This window comes from Aquarana catesbeiana, linkage group LG10 (genome assembly GCF_042186555.1).
Source record: "Aquarana catesbeiana isolate 2022-GZ linkage group LG10, ASM4218655v1, whole genome shotgun sequence".
In the NCBI taxonomy this organism is placed as follows: Eukaryota; Metazoa; Chordata; class Amphibia; order Anura; family Ranidae; genus Aquarana; species Aquarana catesbeiana.
The window spans coordinates 90488435-90506967 of NC_133333.1; the positions used below are offsets into that span (position 1 = coordinate 90488435).

The 18533-nt window shown below is 44.0% G+C and overlaps 1 protein-coding gene across 1 annotated transcript in view; it reads left to right on the plus strand.

Annotated features, from left to right (window-relative positions):
• The first annotated feature begins 3681 nt into the window (after positions 1-3681).
• The window catches only part of BUD13 (BUD13 homolog), a 54278-nt gene continuing 39426 nt past the window's right edge, over positions 3682-18533 (plus strand). Inside the window, exons 1-4 of the mRNA XM_073602395.1 lie at positions 3682-3886; positions 8650-8740; positions 10130-10214; positions 12553-12598. Coding sequence (XP_073458496.1) covers positions 3744-3886; positions 8650-8740; positions 10130-10214; positions 12553-12598 — 365 coding nt within the window. The 5' untranslated portion in view covers positions 3682-3743. The remainder of the gene's footprint in view (positions 3887-8649; positions 8741-10129; positions 10215-12552; positions 12599-18533) is intronic.

An 18533-nucleotide genomic window follows, 5' to 3' on the forward strand; every position in this document is an offset into this window, starting at 1 on the left:
TACGCCACCAGGGACTCAGATCCTGCAGTGCCAGACGTGTCCCCCTGCTTAAGCCAGTACATGTCCGGGCCCATTAGAGGTTTGCTAGAGAGCATTTGGATGATCCAGAAGAGGATTGGGAGAATGTCATATGGTCAGATGAAACCAAATTAGAACTGTTTGGTAGAAACACAACTCGCCGTGTTTGGAGGAGAGAGAATGCTGAGTTGCAACCAAAGAACACCATACCTACTGTGAAGCATGGGGGTGGCAACATCATGCTTTGGGGCTGTTTCTCTGCAAAGGGAACAGGACGACTGATCCGTGTACATGAAAGAATGAATGGGGCCATGTATCGTGAGATTTTGAGTGCAAACCTCCTCCCATCAGCAAGGGCATTGAAGATGAAACGTGGCTGGGTCTTTCAGCATGACATTGATCCCAAACACACCGCCCGGGCAACGAAGGAGTGGCTTCGTAAGAAGCATTTTAAGGTCCTGGAGTGGCCTAGCCAGTCTCCAGATCTCAACCCCATAGAAAACCTTTGGAGGGAGTTGAAAGTCTGTGTTGCCCAGCGACATCCCCAAAACATCACTGCTCTAGAGGAGATCTGCATGGAGGAATGGACCAACATACCAGCAACAGTGTGTGACAACCTTGTGAAGACTTACAGAAAACGTTTGACCTCTGTCATTGTTATATATCCTTTGTTGGCAAAGTTTTGAGATGGACTTTTGATATTGACAAAATACTTATTGTCCACTATAATTTGCAAATAAATTCTTTCAAAAATCAGACAATGTGATTGTCTGGATTTGTTTCCACATTTTGTCTCTCATAGTTGAGGTATACCTATGATGACAATTACAGGCCTCTCTCATCTTTTTATGTGGGAGAACTTGCACAAATGGTGGCTGACTAAATACTTTTTTGCCCCACTGTATGGTTTCTCTGGATGGGGCTGTGTTGGCTTCCCATGTTTTGCATCTCTCCAGGAGACCACTGGACACTTCAATACTAATTAATGCATATGCGGATGGTGCTGAGGTCCCTGCTTTGGATCCTTAATCTGGATGATAGCACTTTTGGAAAGGCATGCAGCACTGATAAACAATAGACCGGTTTGAGAGACGCAAATGAGGAAAAGACGACTCTTCCTGTTCACATCGTGATCAGCTGTGATTGGACACGGCTGATCACGTGGTAAAGACCCTCCGTCAGAGGCTCTTTACCAAGATCAGTGATCAAGGATGAGCTGAACCCCCCGGGTTTGGTTTGCACCAGAACATCCGAACAGGCAAAATATTCGGAAGAACACACAAACACCATTAAAGTCTATGAGACACGAACATGAAAATTCAAAAGTGCTCATTTTAAAGGCTTATATGTAAGTTATTGTCATAAAAAGTGTTTGGGGACCTGGTTCCTGCCCCAGGGGACATGGATCAATGCAAAAAGTTTTTAAAAACAGCAGTTTTTTCGGGAGCAGTGATTTTTTTAATGCTTAAAGTGAAACACTAAAAATGAAATATTCCTTTAACTATCATGCCTGGGGGGTGTCTATAGTATGCCTGTAAAGTAGCGCATTTTCCCGTGTTTAGAACAGTACCGCAGCAAAATGACATTTCTAAAGGAAAAACTGATTGCGGCTGTAATGAATTGTCGGGTCTCGGCAATATAAATAAAACTCATTGAAAAAAAGGGCATGGCCCCCCCCCCCCATTACCAGGCCCTTTTAGTCTGGTATGAATATTAAGGGGAACCCCGAACCAAAATTTTAAAAGAAAATTGCGTGGGGGTCCCCCCAAAATCCATACCAGGCCTTTCAGGTCTGATATGGAAATTAAGGGGAACCCTGCGTCAATTTTTTAAAAAAAATAGCGTATGGGGTCCCCCCCAAAATCCATACCAGACCCTTATCCGAGCATGCAACCTGGCAGGCTGCAGGAAATGAGGGGGGGGGGGGAGAGAGTGCCCAACCCCCCTCCTGAACCATACCAGGTCACATGCCCTCAACATGGGGAGGGTGCTTTGGGGTCTGACCCCAGAGCACCTTGTCACCATGTTGATGGGGACAAGGGCCTCATCCCCATAATCCTTGACCGGTGGTTGTGGGGGTATGCGGGTGGGGGGCTTATTGGAATCTGAAAGCCCCCTTTAACAAGGGGACCCCCAGATCCCGCCCCCCCTTGTGAATTGGTAATGGGGTACATTGTACCCCTACCCATTTCACCAAAAAAGTGTAAAAAAATGGTAAAAAAGACAAGAGACAGCTTGGGACAAGTTCTTTATTAAAAAATAAAAATGATGGGCACTGATAAGCGGCACTGATTGATAGGCAGCACTGATGGGCACTAATAGGTGGCACTGATAGGTTGCACTGGTCAGGCAGCACTGATGAGGAACTACTGACAGGCATTACTGAGTGGCACTGACTGGCACTTTGATGGGGCACTGACAAGCATTACTGATGGGGCACTGACAGGTGTTTATTATGGGGACAAGCTGGCAGGAGTTGAGCACTGATTGGCAGCTGATGGGCACCTTTTGATGGGGGCTGTGCTGATAATCAATGTGCTGATTATCAGCACAGACCCCCCCCCCCCCGACAGGGAGAGCTGCCGATCGCCTCTCTTTGTCAGCGTGAACCGAGGAAAGATGTTTCCTTGGTGCGCCGGCTGTGTTATCCTGATCACGTCATATGACGTCCGGTCCGAATATCACAACCACTTTGCTGCCGTCATTCTGCTATATGGCGGGCAACAAGTGGTTAACAAAAAAAATTACCTTCAATATCACTTTAAAGCGGTAGTGAAGTCCACTTTGTAATTTTTACCTACAGGTACGGCTATAATAAGGCTTACCTGTAGGTAAAATGAATATTTCCTAAATGTGCATTGTTTAGGAAATATTTAGACTGGATGCAGCCAGCATGCCATCCGCATGCTCTGGAGTGATGTCATTGTGGTTCTGGCTACTCATACAGCTGGAGCCTGTGAACCCGGAAAGAAGACCGGGAGAAGATGGAAGCCCAGTCAGCGGTGACAGCGTGCCACTGGAGGGCTTCAATCGAAGGTATTTCATAATGTGCTAGTATAAGATGCATACTAGCACATTATACAAATTGCTTTACAGGGAAAATGTTTTTTCTTTTACTGCCGCGGTTTACAACTGCTTTAAGACTTGACATTTTTAGTATCTCTTTACTCGACCGCAACCCCATATTTTACCAAAAAATTGATTAAACTATTGTGTTTGCTGTAAAATTTATTTTAGTGTATTATTCCTGAAAATATGCATTTGATAAATAACTGTGCAAATGTTGTGCAACGTAAAAACTGAAACTACCACTATTTTATTCTCCAGAAACCTCTGCTTTTAGAATTAAAATGTGCAAAGAATTGAAAATTTGCCCGCAGACAAGAAATTAAAGAAGGAGCTGACAGATCTCTGATCCTGACCCATAACAAGCCTGCAGGACTGCTGTACAGATTTCACTGGCTGCATGCTGATCCCACTCTAGTGACACAGTAGAAGCTGAGGAAGACATCTCCCCTTTCCATGTTTGTGAGTATACATCATATGTGGTGAGAGGCAGCAGTATTTCTGAATCAAATCGTCCCTAAGACACCAAATCAATGACTTGTCCCACACACTGAACTTCACCACTCCCTCCCCTCCTAATCTCAGCACCGGAAGTGGCCGCTCACCCGGAAGTGATCGCTCACCCGGAAGTGTTTGTCCTGAGATCTTCCGGCTCCAGCATGATGGCGGCGCTCGGAGGAAAGGCTTCAGGGGTTTCCAAGGCGGAGTATCTGAAGCGATACCTGGACGGTGGTGGCTCAAGAGGGAAAGATGGGGCGACCAAGAAGAAAAAAAGAAGGAAGCAGAGGCTGGAGGGGAAAGGGTGAGAGCCGACAAATGACATGGAGAGGACGGAGCAGGCTCATCACCTCCGCTCCTCACAGTGTACAGACAGCGACACCCCCTTATATTACCGCTTCTTATCCGTCCATGGCCGGGGATACAAGTGTAATATAGAGTTACAGCAGATCTATACCGGGAGGAATGTGGGGGCCCCATTGTTGGGTTCCCTCTTTACTGGGAGGAATGTGGGGGCCCCATTGTTGGGTTCCCTCTTTACTGGGAGGAATGTGGGGGCCCCATTGTTGGGTTCCCTCTTTACTGGGAGGAATGTGGGGGCCCCATTGTTGGGTTCCCTCTTTACTGGGAGGAATGTGGGGGCCCCATTGTTGGGTTCCCTCTTTACTGGGAGAAACGCGGGGGCCCCATTGTTGGGTTCCCTCTTTACTGGGAGAAACGCGGGGGCCCCATTGTTGGGTTCCCTCTTTACTGGGAGGAATGTGGGGGCCCCATTGTTGGGTTCCCTCTTTACTGGGAGGAATGTGGGGGCCCCATTGTTGGGTTCCCTCTTTACTGGGAGGAATGTGGGGGCCCCATTGTTGGGTTCCCTCTTTACTGGGAGGAATGTGGGGGCCCCATTGTTGGGTTCCCTCTTTACTGGGAGGAATGTGGGGGCCCCATTGTTGGGTTCCCTCTTTACTGGGAGGAATGTGGGGGCCCCATTGTTGGGTTCCCTCTTTACTGGGAGGAATGTGGGGGCCCCATTGTTGGGTTCCCTCTTTACTGGGAGGAATGTGGGGGCCCCATTGTTGGGTTCCCTCTTTACTGGGAGGAATGTGGGGGCCCCATTGTTGGGTTCCCTCTTTACTGGGAGGAATGTGGGGGCCCCATTGTTGGGTTCCCTCTTTACTGGGAGGAATGTGGGGGCCCCATTGTTGGGTTCCCTCTTTACTGGGAGGAATGTGGGGGCCCCATTGCTGAATGCCTTTACTGAGAGGAATGTGGGGGGCCCCATTGCTGAGCTCCTGTACTGAGGATTTTTCTTTCGGGTATATAAAAAACAATCTTCCTCCAGAGTAGAAACACTCAGTTCTTCCTCCTGCTAATCTGTGTTGTTCTGTAGCTGTTTTGTGTTAGAAGTTCTTCCCCCTCCCCCTGGATATTAACTTGGCTTACCGTGAAGGTTTTATCGCATCCTGCCTTTTAGTATACAGCATGTGAACTCTAGCAGTCAATACGGAATCCATTCATGTACTTTGTGTTTGGAGCTATAAGTGTTCATGTGTCACAAATGGCAAGATCCAGGTAGCCAGTGCTGCTAAAGTGCTACACCTGGCAGCCGTTTTAAGGATATTCCATTGCTTTTTGAAATGAGTCGCTGCTTTATGTGTTAGTTTAAAGTTTTACGTCAAGCCAGAAAATGTTTTTGCAGTTATGATTAGAGTGGGGCAGGATGAGAATTCCTGTCAAGTTTTATACTGCTATCCAGAGCTCTGTTAGAAAGATTCACTCCAACTTCCTGTCCTGCTGACAACAGTTTTACCAGACAGGAAATGAGGGTGATTCTCCAATACAGACAGAAATAACAATCTGATATGGGTTTTAGCTTCCCTGTTCCTAATAAACATATTTTTATTTCTTCCTGTGTAAAGCCTCGTACACACGGTACGATTATTGGCCAACCGAGCGTCTGATTTTTGTCAAAAGGGCGTGTGCCAGGATCTTGTCTTGCATACTAATGGTACACAATTGCCGTGCCACAAACACGAACGTAGTGACGTACTACGAGGAATTTCAGCTCTTGAGCGCCACCCTTTGGGCCCCTTCTGCTAATTTCGTGTTTGGTGAGCACTGATTCTGAGCATGCGTGTTTGTACTTTCGACTTTTGTGTGAGAGATTTGTGTACTGACCATATGAAAATCTGACGTCAAACCGCTGTCCGCCGAAAATTTACTAGCCTGTCCTTTAACATTTGTTGGTGGAAAATTGGACAATTTTCAAAAGGAACGTACTAACTGTAGGATTTTAAGACAACAGTCTGTCAACAGACAATCCCCTACCAACAATCAAACCGTGTGTACGAGGCTTTACTCTTAATCTGGCCAAGCATGCATCGAAATTTGGCCAGTTCAGCATGGACTAGACGAATTTTGATTCATGTATGGGCTGGCTGGTTGTACACAAGTAGATTTATCCACCGGCCTGTGAGGTTTTTCCTGATCGATCGGTGCCGTTGGCTATAGCCGGCAACATTGATAATTATCTTCTGGTTTTCCCATCACCAGAGGAAGTGGTGGAAAATCCTACATTTTACAGTTGTCCTTGGAACAGAAGCAAGAAGTCATCCAATGGAGGCACTGCTTCACGTAACAATTTGTGATTTCTCCTCATTTATTCTCGCTTATTGAAGGGAAATCTCCCAAAAGGACACAGATAGGGAATAAAAATTAAAACTGATGGGGTTTTAATCATTAAAGGGATTGTAAAGTCCCATGGTTTTTCACCTTAATGCATTCTATGCACTAAAGTGGAATTCCAGCCGTTCCTGTGTTTATTAAAAGTCAGCAGCTACAAAAAGTGTAGCTTTTAATAAACACACACTCGCCTCTCCCACGATCCAGCGATGCGGCCACCTTAAGCCTTGGTTCTCTTCCCCCACCTCACACTGGTATCTCTACTGTGGGCACCTGGCTGTGACAGCTTGTGGCTTCATAACCAGGTGCGCACTGTGCATGTGCGAGTCGCACTGCGCGTCCTGAATGGCCGGGCAATCTTCTGGGACCTGTGACATGTCCCAGAAGATTGGAGGGAGGGGGAGAGGAGAACTTCTGCTCGAGTCGCCTAAGCTTCCCGAGCGGAAGTGGGAGCTGGCTACCTGTCAAAACTAGGTACACGCCCCCCCCCCCCCCCCAAAAAAAAATGACATGCCAAATGTGGTATGTCAGGGGGTCAGGAGTCCTTAAGGCAGAAGTTCCACTTTTGGGTGGAACTCCGCTTTAAGGTATAAGAAAAACCTTCTTTGCTGCAGCTGCCCCCCCCCCTTTTTTTTTTTCTTACCTGAGCCCGCTGCTGTCAATCAAATCCAATGACGCGGAGCCGAGTATCCCTGTCTGTGTCAATGCATGCAGCAGCGGTACTCGGGAGCACGCCCGCACGAATGCCCTCATGGAAAGTGTCTCTTCATCGGGGCAACCGATGAAGGAGAGGAGCCAGGAGACCCGGAGGGGCACCACCCCAGAAGAGGAAGATCGGGGCTGCTTTGTGTATAACCCCTACCTGCACAGAACAGGTAAGTATAACATATTTGTTATTTTTATAAAAAAAATTCGAACCTTTACAACTCCTTTAACTCTGTCCAATCCAAATCTTAAAAAAGGATTGGCTTTACTGTAGATACATATTAAATAGAATATATTTCAAGTATAAATATACAAATGTGGTAGTTGGTAGATCAGTACAACTATTACCTTTTTTTCCTTGTTTTCCTGCAGCCACTTTAGTATGCTGAAACCACTTTATTCACCCTACCAATAAAATGTATAGCAATGTGGGTGGCAGTGTAGAAAATCAAATCTGCTCCTCTGGAAACCAGACTTCCTCAAGCACAGGATCACGTGATTATTACTAAAGATCTGGTCATGTCTGGCTTACCTAAAGTACTGAACAATGATCCTCCCCTTTGGCAGTAGCCATGTGACCACTGTCAAGAAATTGGTTACATGAGCCACTGGTGGGGGTGAGCACTTGGTTTGATGTTGAGGGTTTTGTTTCCAAAATGTGTTTAGAGTCCGCTGTCGTTTTTCACTTTTTTTTTACTAACACTAAAGGCAAAGCTTTATTTTTAGTTTTGGGTGGGGATTAGAATGCCTGTCAGGTTTGTTTTGCTCTCTATGCCCCCATCTGGGGGATTTACCCTCCCTATTTCTCTGTTTGCCTGTTATCACTGAGAGTGAAAGTAAAAGATGGCAAAAAACAAATGACAGGGGTTATAATCCTCCTTTACACGAATCCAAAAAGGTTTTGCCTTTAGTTATACTAAAGTATAAGTGCGAAAAATATAATGATATGCAGCACTATAAATGTAGTATTACAAATAAAAAGTCCATAGTGTTCGAAATAAAATCCTTGTTCAGGAGAAAACGCTGGAATCACCCACAGTGTAGACAGAAATACAAATTAGGTGAATACGGACTTATCCTCCACCGAACATCAACACACCAGGCCTCTTACCAAAAATAATGGACCACACAGGTGGTCAAACAGGCATGATAAATCCACAGAGCCACAAAACCATTAATGGAGATCACAAATGGCTGGGTCTTGTAGTTCCACCAAATAATCAGAGGTGCGTGCATAAAATATAAAAGAAGGAACTCCTCATGGTGTAGTATTATAAACCAGGGTCATTTATTCAAAGAAAAATGCAGTGTATTCACATTTTCACCTAACTGCATTCACCTAATTTGTATTTCTGTCTACACTGTAGGTGATTCCAGCGTTTTCTCCTGAACAAGGATTTTATTTCAAACACTATGGACTTTTTATTTGTAATACTACATTTATATCGCTGCATATTATTATATTTTTCATGCTTCTTATTGTCAACATACAATTTATGCAGCTGCTTTATTACCGTTACTAGCGCAGTGATTAATCTTGAATTTATTGTTTGTTTTAAAGTATAAGTGCGCTTTCGGGGGTATGCTTGCTTTCCTTATTTGTAATTAGTACCATCGACTAAAACATAAGATATAATTCCTGTAGTGGCCTGGTCTCGGTCATCATTCTTTATTGTTTTCTTGCAGTATGCGGATTGTAGACGATGATGCTGAAGACTGGAAGAAAGAAACCAACACCAAAGAGGAGGTTGTCGAAGAGGAAGAGGACCAACCAGTGGTAGACATCTTTGACTCTTTTCTTAGAGAACCTCTGGTCATGCTATGGACATTCAGGTATTTTTACATATTCTTAACAAGTAGCACATGAGCATTAAAATAAGCACTTACTGACCTCTGTAGCTGACAGCACTATGGACGCAATTCATCTTCAAAAGTCTCAGCAGAAGTACTGAAGTCCTCCTCTAAGCAGCTTAACTTACACCGCCCCTCCCTAACAGACCACCATTTATGTGCTTGTATTAAATATTGGAAGGGTGGATTCCTGCTAAATCATTGCTGGATGGAGAGAGTGAGCTGAGCTGCTGAGAAAACGTTAAACGACTTCAGAGGTTGTACTGTGATGTTTGAGGTTTAAGTTTTCCACAGAACCTGTAGCTATATAGGTCATTTAGGACATTATTTAAAGCTCATTTACTACTTGTGAGGATTTGTTAAATATGATATGTCTATAGCCTGGCCGCAGATTCACATAGTCCTAAGGTGAACTTATATTCTGGATCAGCAATGCAGCTTCTCATGTTACCTCTCCACTGGGTCTATGGATCTGAATTTTCACCTCTGTCCTATTAGCATGAAAGGAATCAAGGAAGCAGGAAAGCTTAACCAGGAAGAATTGGAGTAAAGCAAAGTAAAATTAGAGATCTTTTACAGTGATTAGTTGTTTGATTAGAGTGCTGGTTTTAAAAACCAATGTAGCCAATCTTTGAACATGTAGAGATTACTACAGGGCAGTCACTTGCAGAGGATGAAAGTTGAGCCTCTCAATAGGCAGGTTTAGACTTCCAATAAGTATTGTTAAAGCACCACTCCAGGAAACTTGGGGCTGCACTCACACTGCAAGGCTGTTAACTGCTTATTTTTGTCTAGGGGCATAGAAAAGTAGATTTACCTACTCAATCTTCTGTGCTGCTAGGTCGGTTTCTGCAGCATCTTCCCCTCCATGCTTATACAGTCTAAGGTTCTGACATCATTAAGACCAATGAAGGGTCCATAGCCCTGCACTGGATGTGAGGAGGCAGAGGGATAGTCCAGCACTGGGCCATGGGAGAGTGGCATCGGCCTACGGAAGCAATGGATCAAGTAAGTAAAACAGCTTGTATTCTCCCCTAGACTAAACTAGCAGTTAACACTGCAAGGGAGAATTTTCAAGTTTCTTGGAGCTGAGGTTTAAATGGTTTGATTCCTGTCTGATTTCATTGAGTAAATAAAATTCTGCGTTTTTGGGCACTGATTTTCTTTGATAAAGTTTTTCTTATGTAAAATGACAAGTGTTTTATGAAGGTAAATATATACAATATCTGTGCTCTGGTTTACTGCCTGGCCCTTACGAATCTGGAGATGGTCTTTAGTATGTTATGTTGTAAATAACTGTCTTATGCTTTTTTAGGTGGCAGATTTTGTAGATGAGCGGCCGGAGGAAGTGAAAAGAATGGAAGAATTCAAGAACAGCAACAAGTGGAGGCGGATCCAAGGTAAGTACAACATCGGACATGACACTGACCTCAAACTGTCTTTCTTAATAGTTCATCATTGGACACTATCCAAAAAAAGGCAGGAATCCTCGCCCAGGATTCAACCTCTACCATCTTGGCTTCCATTTTTAGCTAGTGTCCTTAGGTGGTGGATGTGCCTACATATGTCTCTTTTAAGATCTCCTTTTGTGGGCTTTAGTCGCTATTTTTTGGTCTCTTCCTAACACCCCTGCAGGGTTAAAGGAGGATTTCACCTGGGAATAAAGGTCAGAGAAAGAAGATGAGCAGAAGGTACCCTGACCTTGCATGCAAGAGCAGAGATGGCCTGTAATGTTGCCAGGGCTGGATCCTGCAGGCAAAAAAACTCCATGTTACTGTATACCAGGTGACATCAGTGGCAGGGTAAAATAGCAAAGAACTAGTGCGCAAAACCACACTCTCACAGACCATGGACAATAGTACCAGATAGAACAGCTGCCAGCATAAAAGGTGTCCTCACACACCCTGATGAATGCGTAATATATGGTAAAAAGGGTATGTGGCGCTAATCTATCTAAATGTACCACTCACAATTAAGGAAAGGACCTCTCAAAGTAGCATGAATCTAAATCCTTCCTTGATTCACAGTGCACGTAATGCCTATAATTAGTATAACAACCAATAAGCACCTACAGATAGTTACCATAGACCAGTATAGATGTTTTTCCCATATGAACACTTCAGTATTGACTACCTTCTCCTGTTTAAAAACAGCCAAACTATATTAAAGTGCTAAATGCTGGTTACCGTTCCTAATGAGAATATATGAATAAATCATACAGTGTGCATAATGTTCCTAAAACCACACTGTGTGAAAATATGACCAGAAAATTAGAATAGGTATTAATAGTGAATAAATAAAATACAGTTCCTCAAAATATATAAATAAATCATACAATGTGCATGATATTCCTAAAAACCACAACGTGTGAAAATATACCCAGAAAATGAAATAAAATAAATATTACTGGTGAATAAATGAAATACAATTCCTCATAATATAAGCATAAAAACTGCAATGCAATGCTTGATTAAAGGATGCGACTCTGCACCCCACATCTATACATAAGTGATCAAGTGCAAAACAAGGTGACAATTGTGCAAAAATCATGCATATATAAATGTGACTCCAATAATGACTCAAAATCAACACCCCTCCCACCTACAAAAAATTGCAAAAACTGTGACAAATATTGTGATTAAGTCCAATTAAATGTTGCTTCATGCAATGTGACTCTTGATGTCCATAAAAAAAGTCAATAGTAACGTGCCAGTAAAGGTGACTTAGTGCTGAATTCTTTCACTTAAAAACTGGTGCGGCACACAGGTGTTTCCCCCAGCCTCTCACCTCAAATGGCGGCCCCCAATGGGCCAAGTAGCAATCTGGAGGCGTTTTTTGTACACCACCTCCAAAAATGGAATTTCCTGCGTTGAGTAATTTGCTTCCTGTTTTTCCCAGAATTTCGAATGAAAAGTGCTGTATATAAATATATAAACAAATGTGCATCACACTTCAATTTCTTAAAAAAGCATTGAAAACCAATACCCCTGATGATATTTTTGATGTAACGATTGGTGGAACATGAAGATCAGTCAGTGAGGCTGAGCGTAAGGCTGGCTGCATCCAGGAGATGAGAGAGATTTTATTGTGGCTGCGACATTCAGGATTTGCTCCTTTAAGCCTAAATACACCAGATAAGCCAAACAGATTTTAATATTATGTGAGTGTTATTTTAATAAAGAAATATTGTTTTAACATGTAGAGAGCGCTATGCCTATCCTTTTATTTATTTATTTTTATTTGAGCATCCCATCGGAACCAGATCGGGATCCTTGTTTTATACAAGAGTGAGGTAGCTGAACCTGGCAGGAGCAATAGCTTGTCCCAGTTGATTTAAGGGAACCTTTGACTAGACATTTTATAATTTTAAGGTCCAACTGCCAAGGTGAGGGAGTGTCCTTCGTGTCGCATGAAAATGGAACCAAAGTAGTGCAGGAACTACTTTAAAGTTGCTGCGACTTTAAGTCGCACCGATGTGAACAGTACTTATTGGGAAACATGGGGTGCGACTTTTCATGCAACTTTGGGGACCAAAGTCGCATTAAAAGTCACACAAGTGTGAATTGGGCTTTATTGTGTGCCTAGAGCTTAGCTTATGTTGTATTATGTTTTTATTATTTACCTCAGCAATTTATATACTGTACATAAGCTGCTCCTGCTTAATCCTTGCACATCTAAATGTTGTGTTATGTTGCTGGTAACTTTTAATAGTGGCGTAATATGTCTATCTTATTACAGATGACGAGTCTCCTGAAGCTGATGGATCACCTGCTTCAGAATCAAGGTAAATTGTGTGTTGCAGTACTGTATTTAATCATTGTCCTAATATGTTCAAAACAATAAAAAAAAAAATCAAATTTACCTATGCTAATAGGGTGCAGAATTTAAGATATTGCAGAGTGGTGCTCCTCAAGTGAGTAGAGGAATAAAACGTTCTGCAGTATCCACCATAAAAAAAGGAAATAAAAGGTCACACAGATTTGCGCTGGCAATTGCCCAGCAACTAGAAACAACAGAACTTCTTTATAACGCCATTGCGACCCCTATATGACCACCATACATAACCACTGGCTTACTTGCCAAGCAAGCTTTTTCATATGGGGGTTTTTTTTGTTTTTTTTCTACCACTAACAAATAAATTGCAGATACCTTGGGTTCCCAGCAAGTGCCTGCTTTAATCTTTAAATCAATTTTTATGTAATTTTGGAGTCCTCTGGGTACCAGGCCCAGGCTACACACAGGGTCTCGTTTTTTGGCCAAGTTGCCACTAGAGCCCACCCCATCCATTCTGTACCCCTTATCATTTAGCTGTGAAATGCAAGTGCCAGATCCCTTCCTGCCCACTGAGGCTCTGCTATTTGACAGTAAAAACAGAGGGTGGGGCTTGGCACTAAAATGGGGTGGCTGTGTTTCTTCACCTGGCTATAAATGGAGATCTCCTGTACAGTCAAGTCCTCCACAAAGAAGATTATGTTTGTTAAAAACTACATCAGTAATATTGTTTGCCTAGGTCCTTTTAGACCTTGCTATGCTCATTTTGTGGGCCTGGTCAGACCACAATGCACACAATTTTGAAAAAAAAGGAGCTATGCACATGTGATGTTGAGGTACTATTTACAATGAATGGCATCACAGCACATCAGTGCATGTAACTTCTGGGTTAATGCAGAGGCCTGGTGTGAAGGAGCGCCAAGAAAAGATACTTAAAGTGGTTGTAAACCCCCGGTCATTACATTTGAACCAAGCACATATATGCAGTGTTTACATATCTTTCTCCATCAGCATGAGTCAGTCTGAGAAGTTTTCCTGACACATGAGATAAAATTTATATAGTTAGGTTGAAAAAAGACACAAGTCCATCTAGCTCAACCAATAAAAAAAAAAAACACCATACAATCCCATATACACAATCCTATACCCACAGTTGATCCAGAGAAAAGGTGAAAAACCCCAGCAAAGCATGATCCAATTTGGTACAGCAAGGGAAAAAATTCCTTCCTGATTCCCTGAGAGGCAATCGGATATTCCATAGATGAACTTTTACCTATAAATGTTAGTATCCAGTTATATTATGTACATTTAGGAAAGAATCTAGGCTTTTTTAAAGCCATCTACTGAGCTGGCCAGAACCATCTCTGGAAGGAATCTATTCCACATTTTCACAGCTTTTACTGTGAAGAAACCTTTCCGTATTTGGAGATGAAATCTCTTTACCCCCTTGTCCTCTGTGATGACCTTTAATTACTTAAAGACCGCCCACCGCACATATGCTGCTGCAGGGCAGCTCTATTGCACGAAACGAGGTACCTGTACGTCGTTTTGTGCAATAGACAGTGGGGGCGCACTGATTGGCCAGAGGGGGAGCCAATCAGCAGGTCCAGGGGGCCCACTGATCGTAAACAAGGCAGATCGCCGCTTTGAAAGGGAAGAACACAGCGATCTTGTTTTCCTGCTATGCAGGAACACTGATCTCTGTGTTCTCCCAGTCAGTCCATCCCTCCACACAGTTGGAAAACATCCCCTAGGGACACACTTAACCCTTTGATCACTCCTGGTGTTAACCCCTTCCCTGCCAGTGTCATTAGTACAGTAACAGTGCATATGGTTAGCACTAATCACTGTAATAATGTCACTGGTTCCCAAAAAAGTGTCATTGTCAGGTGTCCGATTTGCCCGCCGCAATGTCGCAGTCACGCTAAAAATCGCTGATCGCCAGCATTATTAGTAACAAAAATAAATAAAAATGCCATAAAAATATCCTATTGATTGTAGACACTATAACTTTTGCGCAAGCCAATCAAGCTATGCTTATTGGGATTTTTTTTACCAAAAATATGTAGCAGAATACATATTGACCTAATTTGATGAAGACATTTTTTACATTTTTTTTTTTTTTTATTTGATATGTTTTATAGCAGAAAGTAAAAAAAATATAGTGTGCTTTTTTTTCCCCCCAAATTGTCACCCATTTTTCTTTATCGTACATCACGGGACACAGAGCCATAGTAGTTACTATGTAGGTTATAGGCTACCTTTAGGTGATGGACACTGGCACACCCTAAGAAAGGAAGTTCACTCCCTATATAACCCCTCCCGCTACTAGGAGTACCTCAGTTTTTTTCGCCAGTGTCTTAGGTGTTGGTCACGAGTAAAGATGTGCTAGGCTGAGCTCCACTGGAATATTCCTTTGCTGGGGCAAGCTATACAACCGGATCCATTCAAAGTATCTTTTCAGGCCAAATTGAATGGTACCCGGGCCTCTTGGCGGAAGAAACTAGGTTTAACCTGTAACGCTTTTCTCTTTTTGGAGAGCTGGACCCCGGGATCCAGTGCTTTGGTTTTTTCAGCCATAAAGCTTCCTGGCGGGGTGCTATACGGGTCCAGGGGAGTGGAACCCCCGATAAAAGGGGCCCAGGTCCCTGAAAGTTTTTTTTTTTTTTTTTTTTTTTTTTTTTTTTAATGGAGCCCACCGTGAGGGGTGAAGATTGGGTCTGTTGGTTTTACCACAGAATCCCTGCGACGGGATAAGGTAAGTGGAGATTCCTAAGGAATTTAACATTTTTCTTATGGATTGTTTCCTTTAAAAGTAAATGTCATGCCTAAAGTCACCACTGGGGGCTGTATAGAGCACGTACCTTGTTCATGTTTTCCATAGATCGCTCTGTGTCAGTAGAAGCTGCAGGCTTCCTCCGGGCAGTCCCAGGCCTCCGGTAAGATGTTGGGGGGGGGGGGGGGGGGGGATTTTTTCTAAAAACACCCCCCACCTAGGCAGGAGCTCTCCCCCTCTCCCGGATAAGTAGGGGGAAGCCAGAACGATTGGCGGATGCCGCTCCTCCGTTCTTCCACCGCCTCTGTACGGCGGTTTGTCATCGGCTCTCCTCCTCGCCACCACCAACCCACACACACACCCGCCGATCCCGTCAGATCGAAGGCCCGCGCTCTCGTGGGAAAATGTTCTTTTTTGAAAAGAGGGGGGGCACGGTGGGAAGACAGGGGTGTGGCTTGGCGCTGCGTTAGTGTCCAGCGTGGGAGTACTTTATAAAAAGCTCAATTTTGTAGATTGCAGGGCATGTAAGTGGTGACACAGGCATTCCCTTGGCACATTTACTAAAGCATCAGGCTGAGCACTAATAGCAGTGGCAGTTGCTGGACTATTTGCTCAATCAGTGCAATTTCTTCTGGCAGTACCTCTGCATTTGTGCATCGGGCTATGGTCAGAAGGGGAGGTAGAAACATCCCAAAAAAGGGTCTCCCTCAAGCTCTAAGAGCCTAGTCTCATCTCTACAATGGCATCTTCCCCTTAGAGATCTGGGGTGGCTGGTCAGAGTGAGCCATCGGGGCCATCAAATGTTACAGCTGTTTCCAACACTGCAGCCCCTGTCTATATTACTGAAGAGGTTTTTTTCCTCAGCTATGATAGGATTGGAAGAAAGGTTAGTGGCTTTAATCGCATCTTCCCAGAGTGGGACAAAACGCGACAGGTCCCCTTCCACTACCCGGGAACCTCAAACAGGGGAACTGGGGGTGGGAGAAGATGACTTTCCCTTAGGGGACCGAGAAGAGGCTGATGACTCCTCTTCTGAGTGGTCAAATGCGGAAGGATCTCCTTCAGCTTGTCCGGTAGACAATGCTCAGATGCTTAGGGGATCCAACAGATAAGAAGTTGGAATTTCTGTTAAAAAAAAAAAACACATTTTCTCTGGCAGGTTCAGTGGCTCAACCTGCGGTGGCTGTCAATTGGTGTGTGTCAATCCTTGAAAGACCAGTTTAAACAGGTGGTCAAAGTTATCCCTGATCAGCAGGCCCAGGATTTAGCCGAGCTACCAGGGGCTTTATGTTTTACAATAGATGATATGAGAGATTCTGTTCTTCAGGCCTTGCGCCTTACGCTTGGGCTGGTGCATATGCGTAGAATACTATGGTTGAAAAATTGGTCAGACGAAGCGCCATGCAAAAAGCTCCTGGCTAGTTTTCCTTTTTGCGGTAAATGGCTGTTTGGGGTTGATTTAGATAAATACATCCAAAAAATTTCCAGTGGAAAAAGTACCCTTTTGCCAGTTAAGAAAAGGAGTAAACGTATTTAATTTAAACGGGCTCCTTCTCCAGTGCCGGGGGCATCAGCCTCCAGGCAGTCACGACGGCCTCTGCCGTCAAGTTCAAGAGGTAAACCTCAGGGTCAACCCCAGGGACAAAAGAAGTCCTTGGGGAGGAAACTTACAAAACAAAAAACTAAAGCCTCCTTATGAAGGGGCGCCCCCGCTTGCTGGGGGGAAGACTTCTGCAGTTCTCAAGGGTCTGGCAGGAAGAGTGTCGAGAAACATGGGTGACTTCCTCTAGGGTCTCTGGCTCTAGGGTACAAACTAGAGTTCAGAGAGTCCCCGTCTCCTCATTTTCTCAGATCAAACGTTCCCAAGGATCCAGTGAAAAAGAAGTCTCTCTTTTAAGCATTGGACCGTCTTTTGTCTCAAAAAGTGATCTCGGTGGTCCCCATGAAAGAGCAGGGATTGGGGTTTTATTTAAACATTTTCATGGTGCCAAAACCAAATGGTGATGTCAAACCCATCTAGATCTCAAAGATCTAAATCGGTTCCTGAATATCTGCTCTTTTCGCATGGAGTCAATCCAATCAGTGGTCTCCATCCTACAAGGTGGAGATCTGGTGTCAATCGACATCAAGGATGCATACCTCCATGTGCCTATTTTCCCGGCTCACCAGAAATATCTACGTTTCGAAATAGAAAATCTTCATTTTCAGTTTGTATCTCTTCCTTTTGGTCTAGCTACTGCACCTTGAGTGTTTACAAAGGACCTGGCCCCTCCTCTAGCCAGATTAAGGGCCTAAGGTATAACGATTATAGCTTACCTAGATGATGTGCTCTTGATAGACTAGTTGGTAGCCCGCTTAGACCAAAGTATGGTCACCACAGTCAACTACCTGGAATACCTAGGTTGGTTTCTCAACCTAGAGAAATCTTCCTTAAAACCATCAAGCCCAGAAAAGAGTATTCTTGCCCCAGGCAAAGATCAGCGCCATAAAAGAACTGATTCAGGTGGTCAAAGCAAAAAAGAATCCTATTCGGCTTTGCATGAGGTTGTTAGGAAAGATGGTGGCTTCATTCGAGGCCTTTCCTTTTGCTCACTTTCATTCGAGGCTGCTGCAAAACAGTATCCTATTAGCTTGGAACAAGAAGGTCCAAGCTCTAGATTTCCCAATGTGTCTGTCTCCAAAGGTGCGCCGGAGCCTCAGTTGGTGGTTAATAACCAAAAATCTGCAAAAGGGAAAATCCTTCCTACCAGTTACCTGGAAGGTGGTAACAACAGATGCCAGCCTTTCGGGTTGGGGAGCAGTCCTGGAAGAGGCGACTGTCCAAGGGAAATGGTCCAAATCAGAACTGGTCTTGCCCATCAACATTCTGGAGAATCGGGCAGCGCGCTTGGCCCTGAGGGCCTGGATGTTCAGGTTACGGAATTGTCCTGTCAGGCTCCAATCTGACAATGCCACAGCCGTGACTTATATCAATCACCAAGGGGGCACAAGAATTTGTGCGGCCCAGAGAGAGGTGAATCATATCCTAATTTGGACAGAAAACAATGTACCTTGCCTATCGGCAGTCTTCATTGCAGGAATAGAAAATTGGCAGGCGGACTATTTGAGTCGCCAGCAATTAGTTGAGAATGGTCCCTTCACCCCGAGATCTTCCTGGCAATATGCCGAAGAT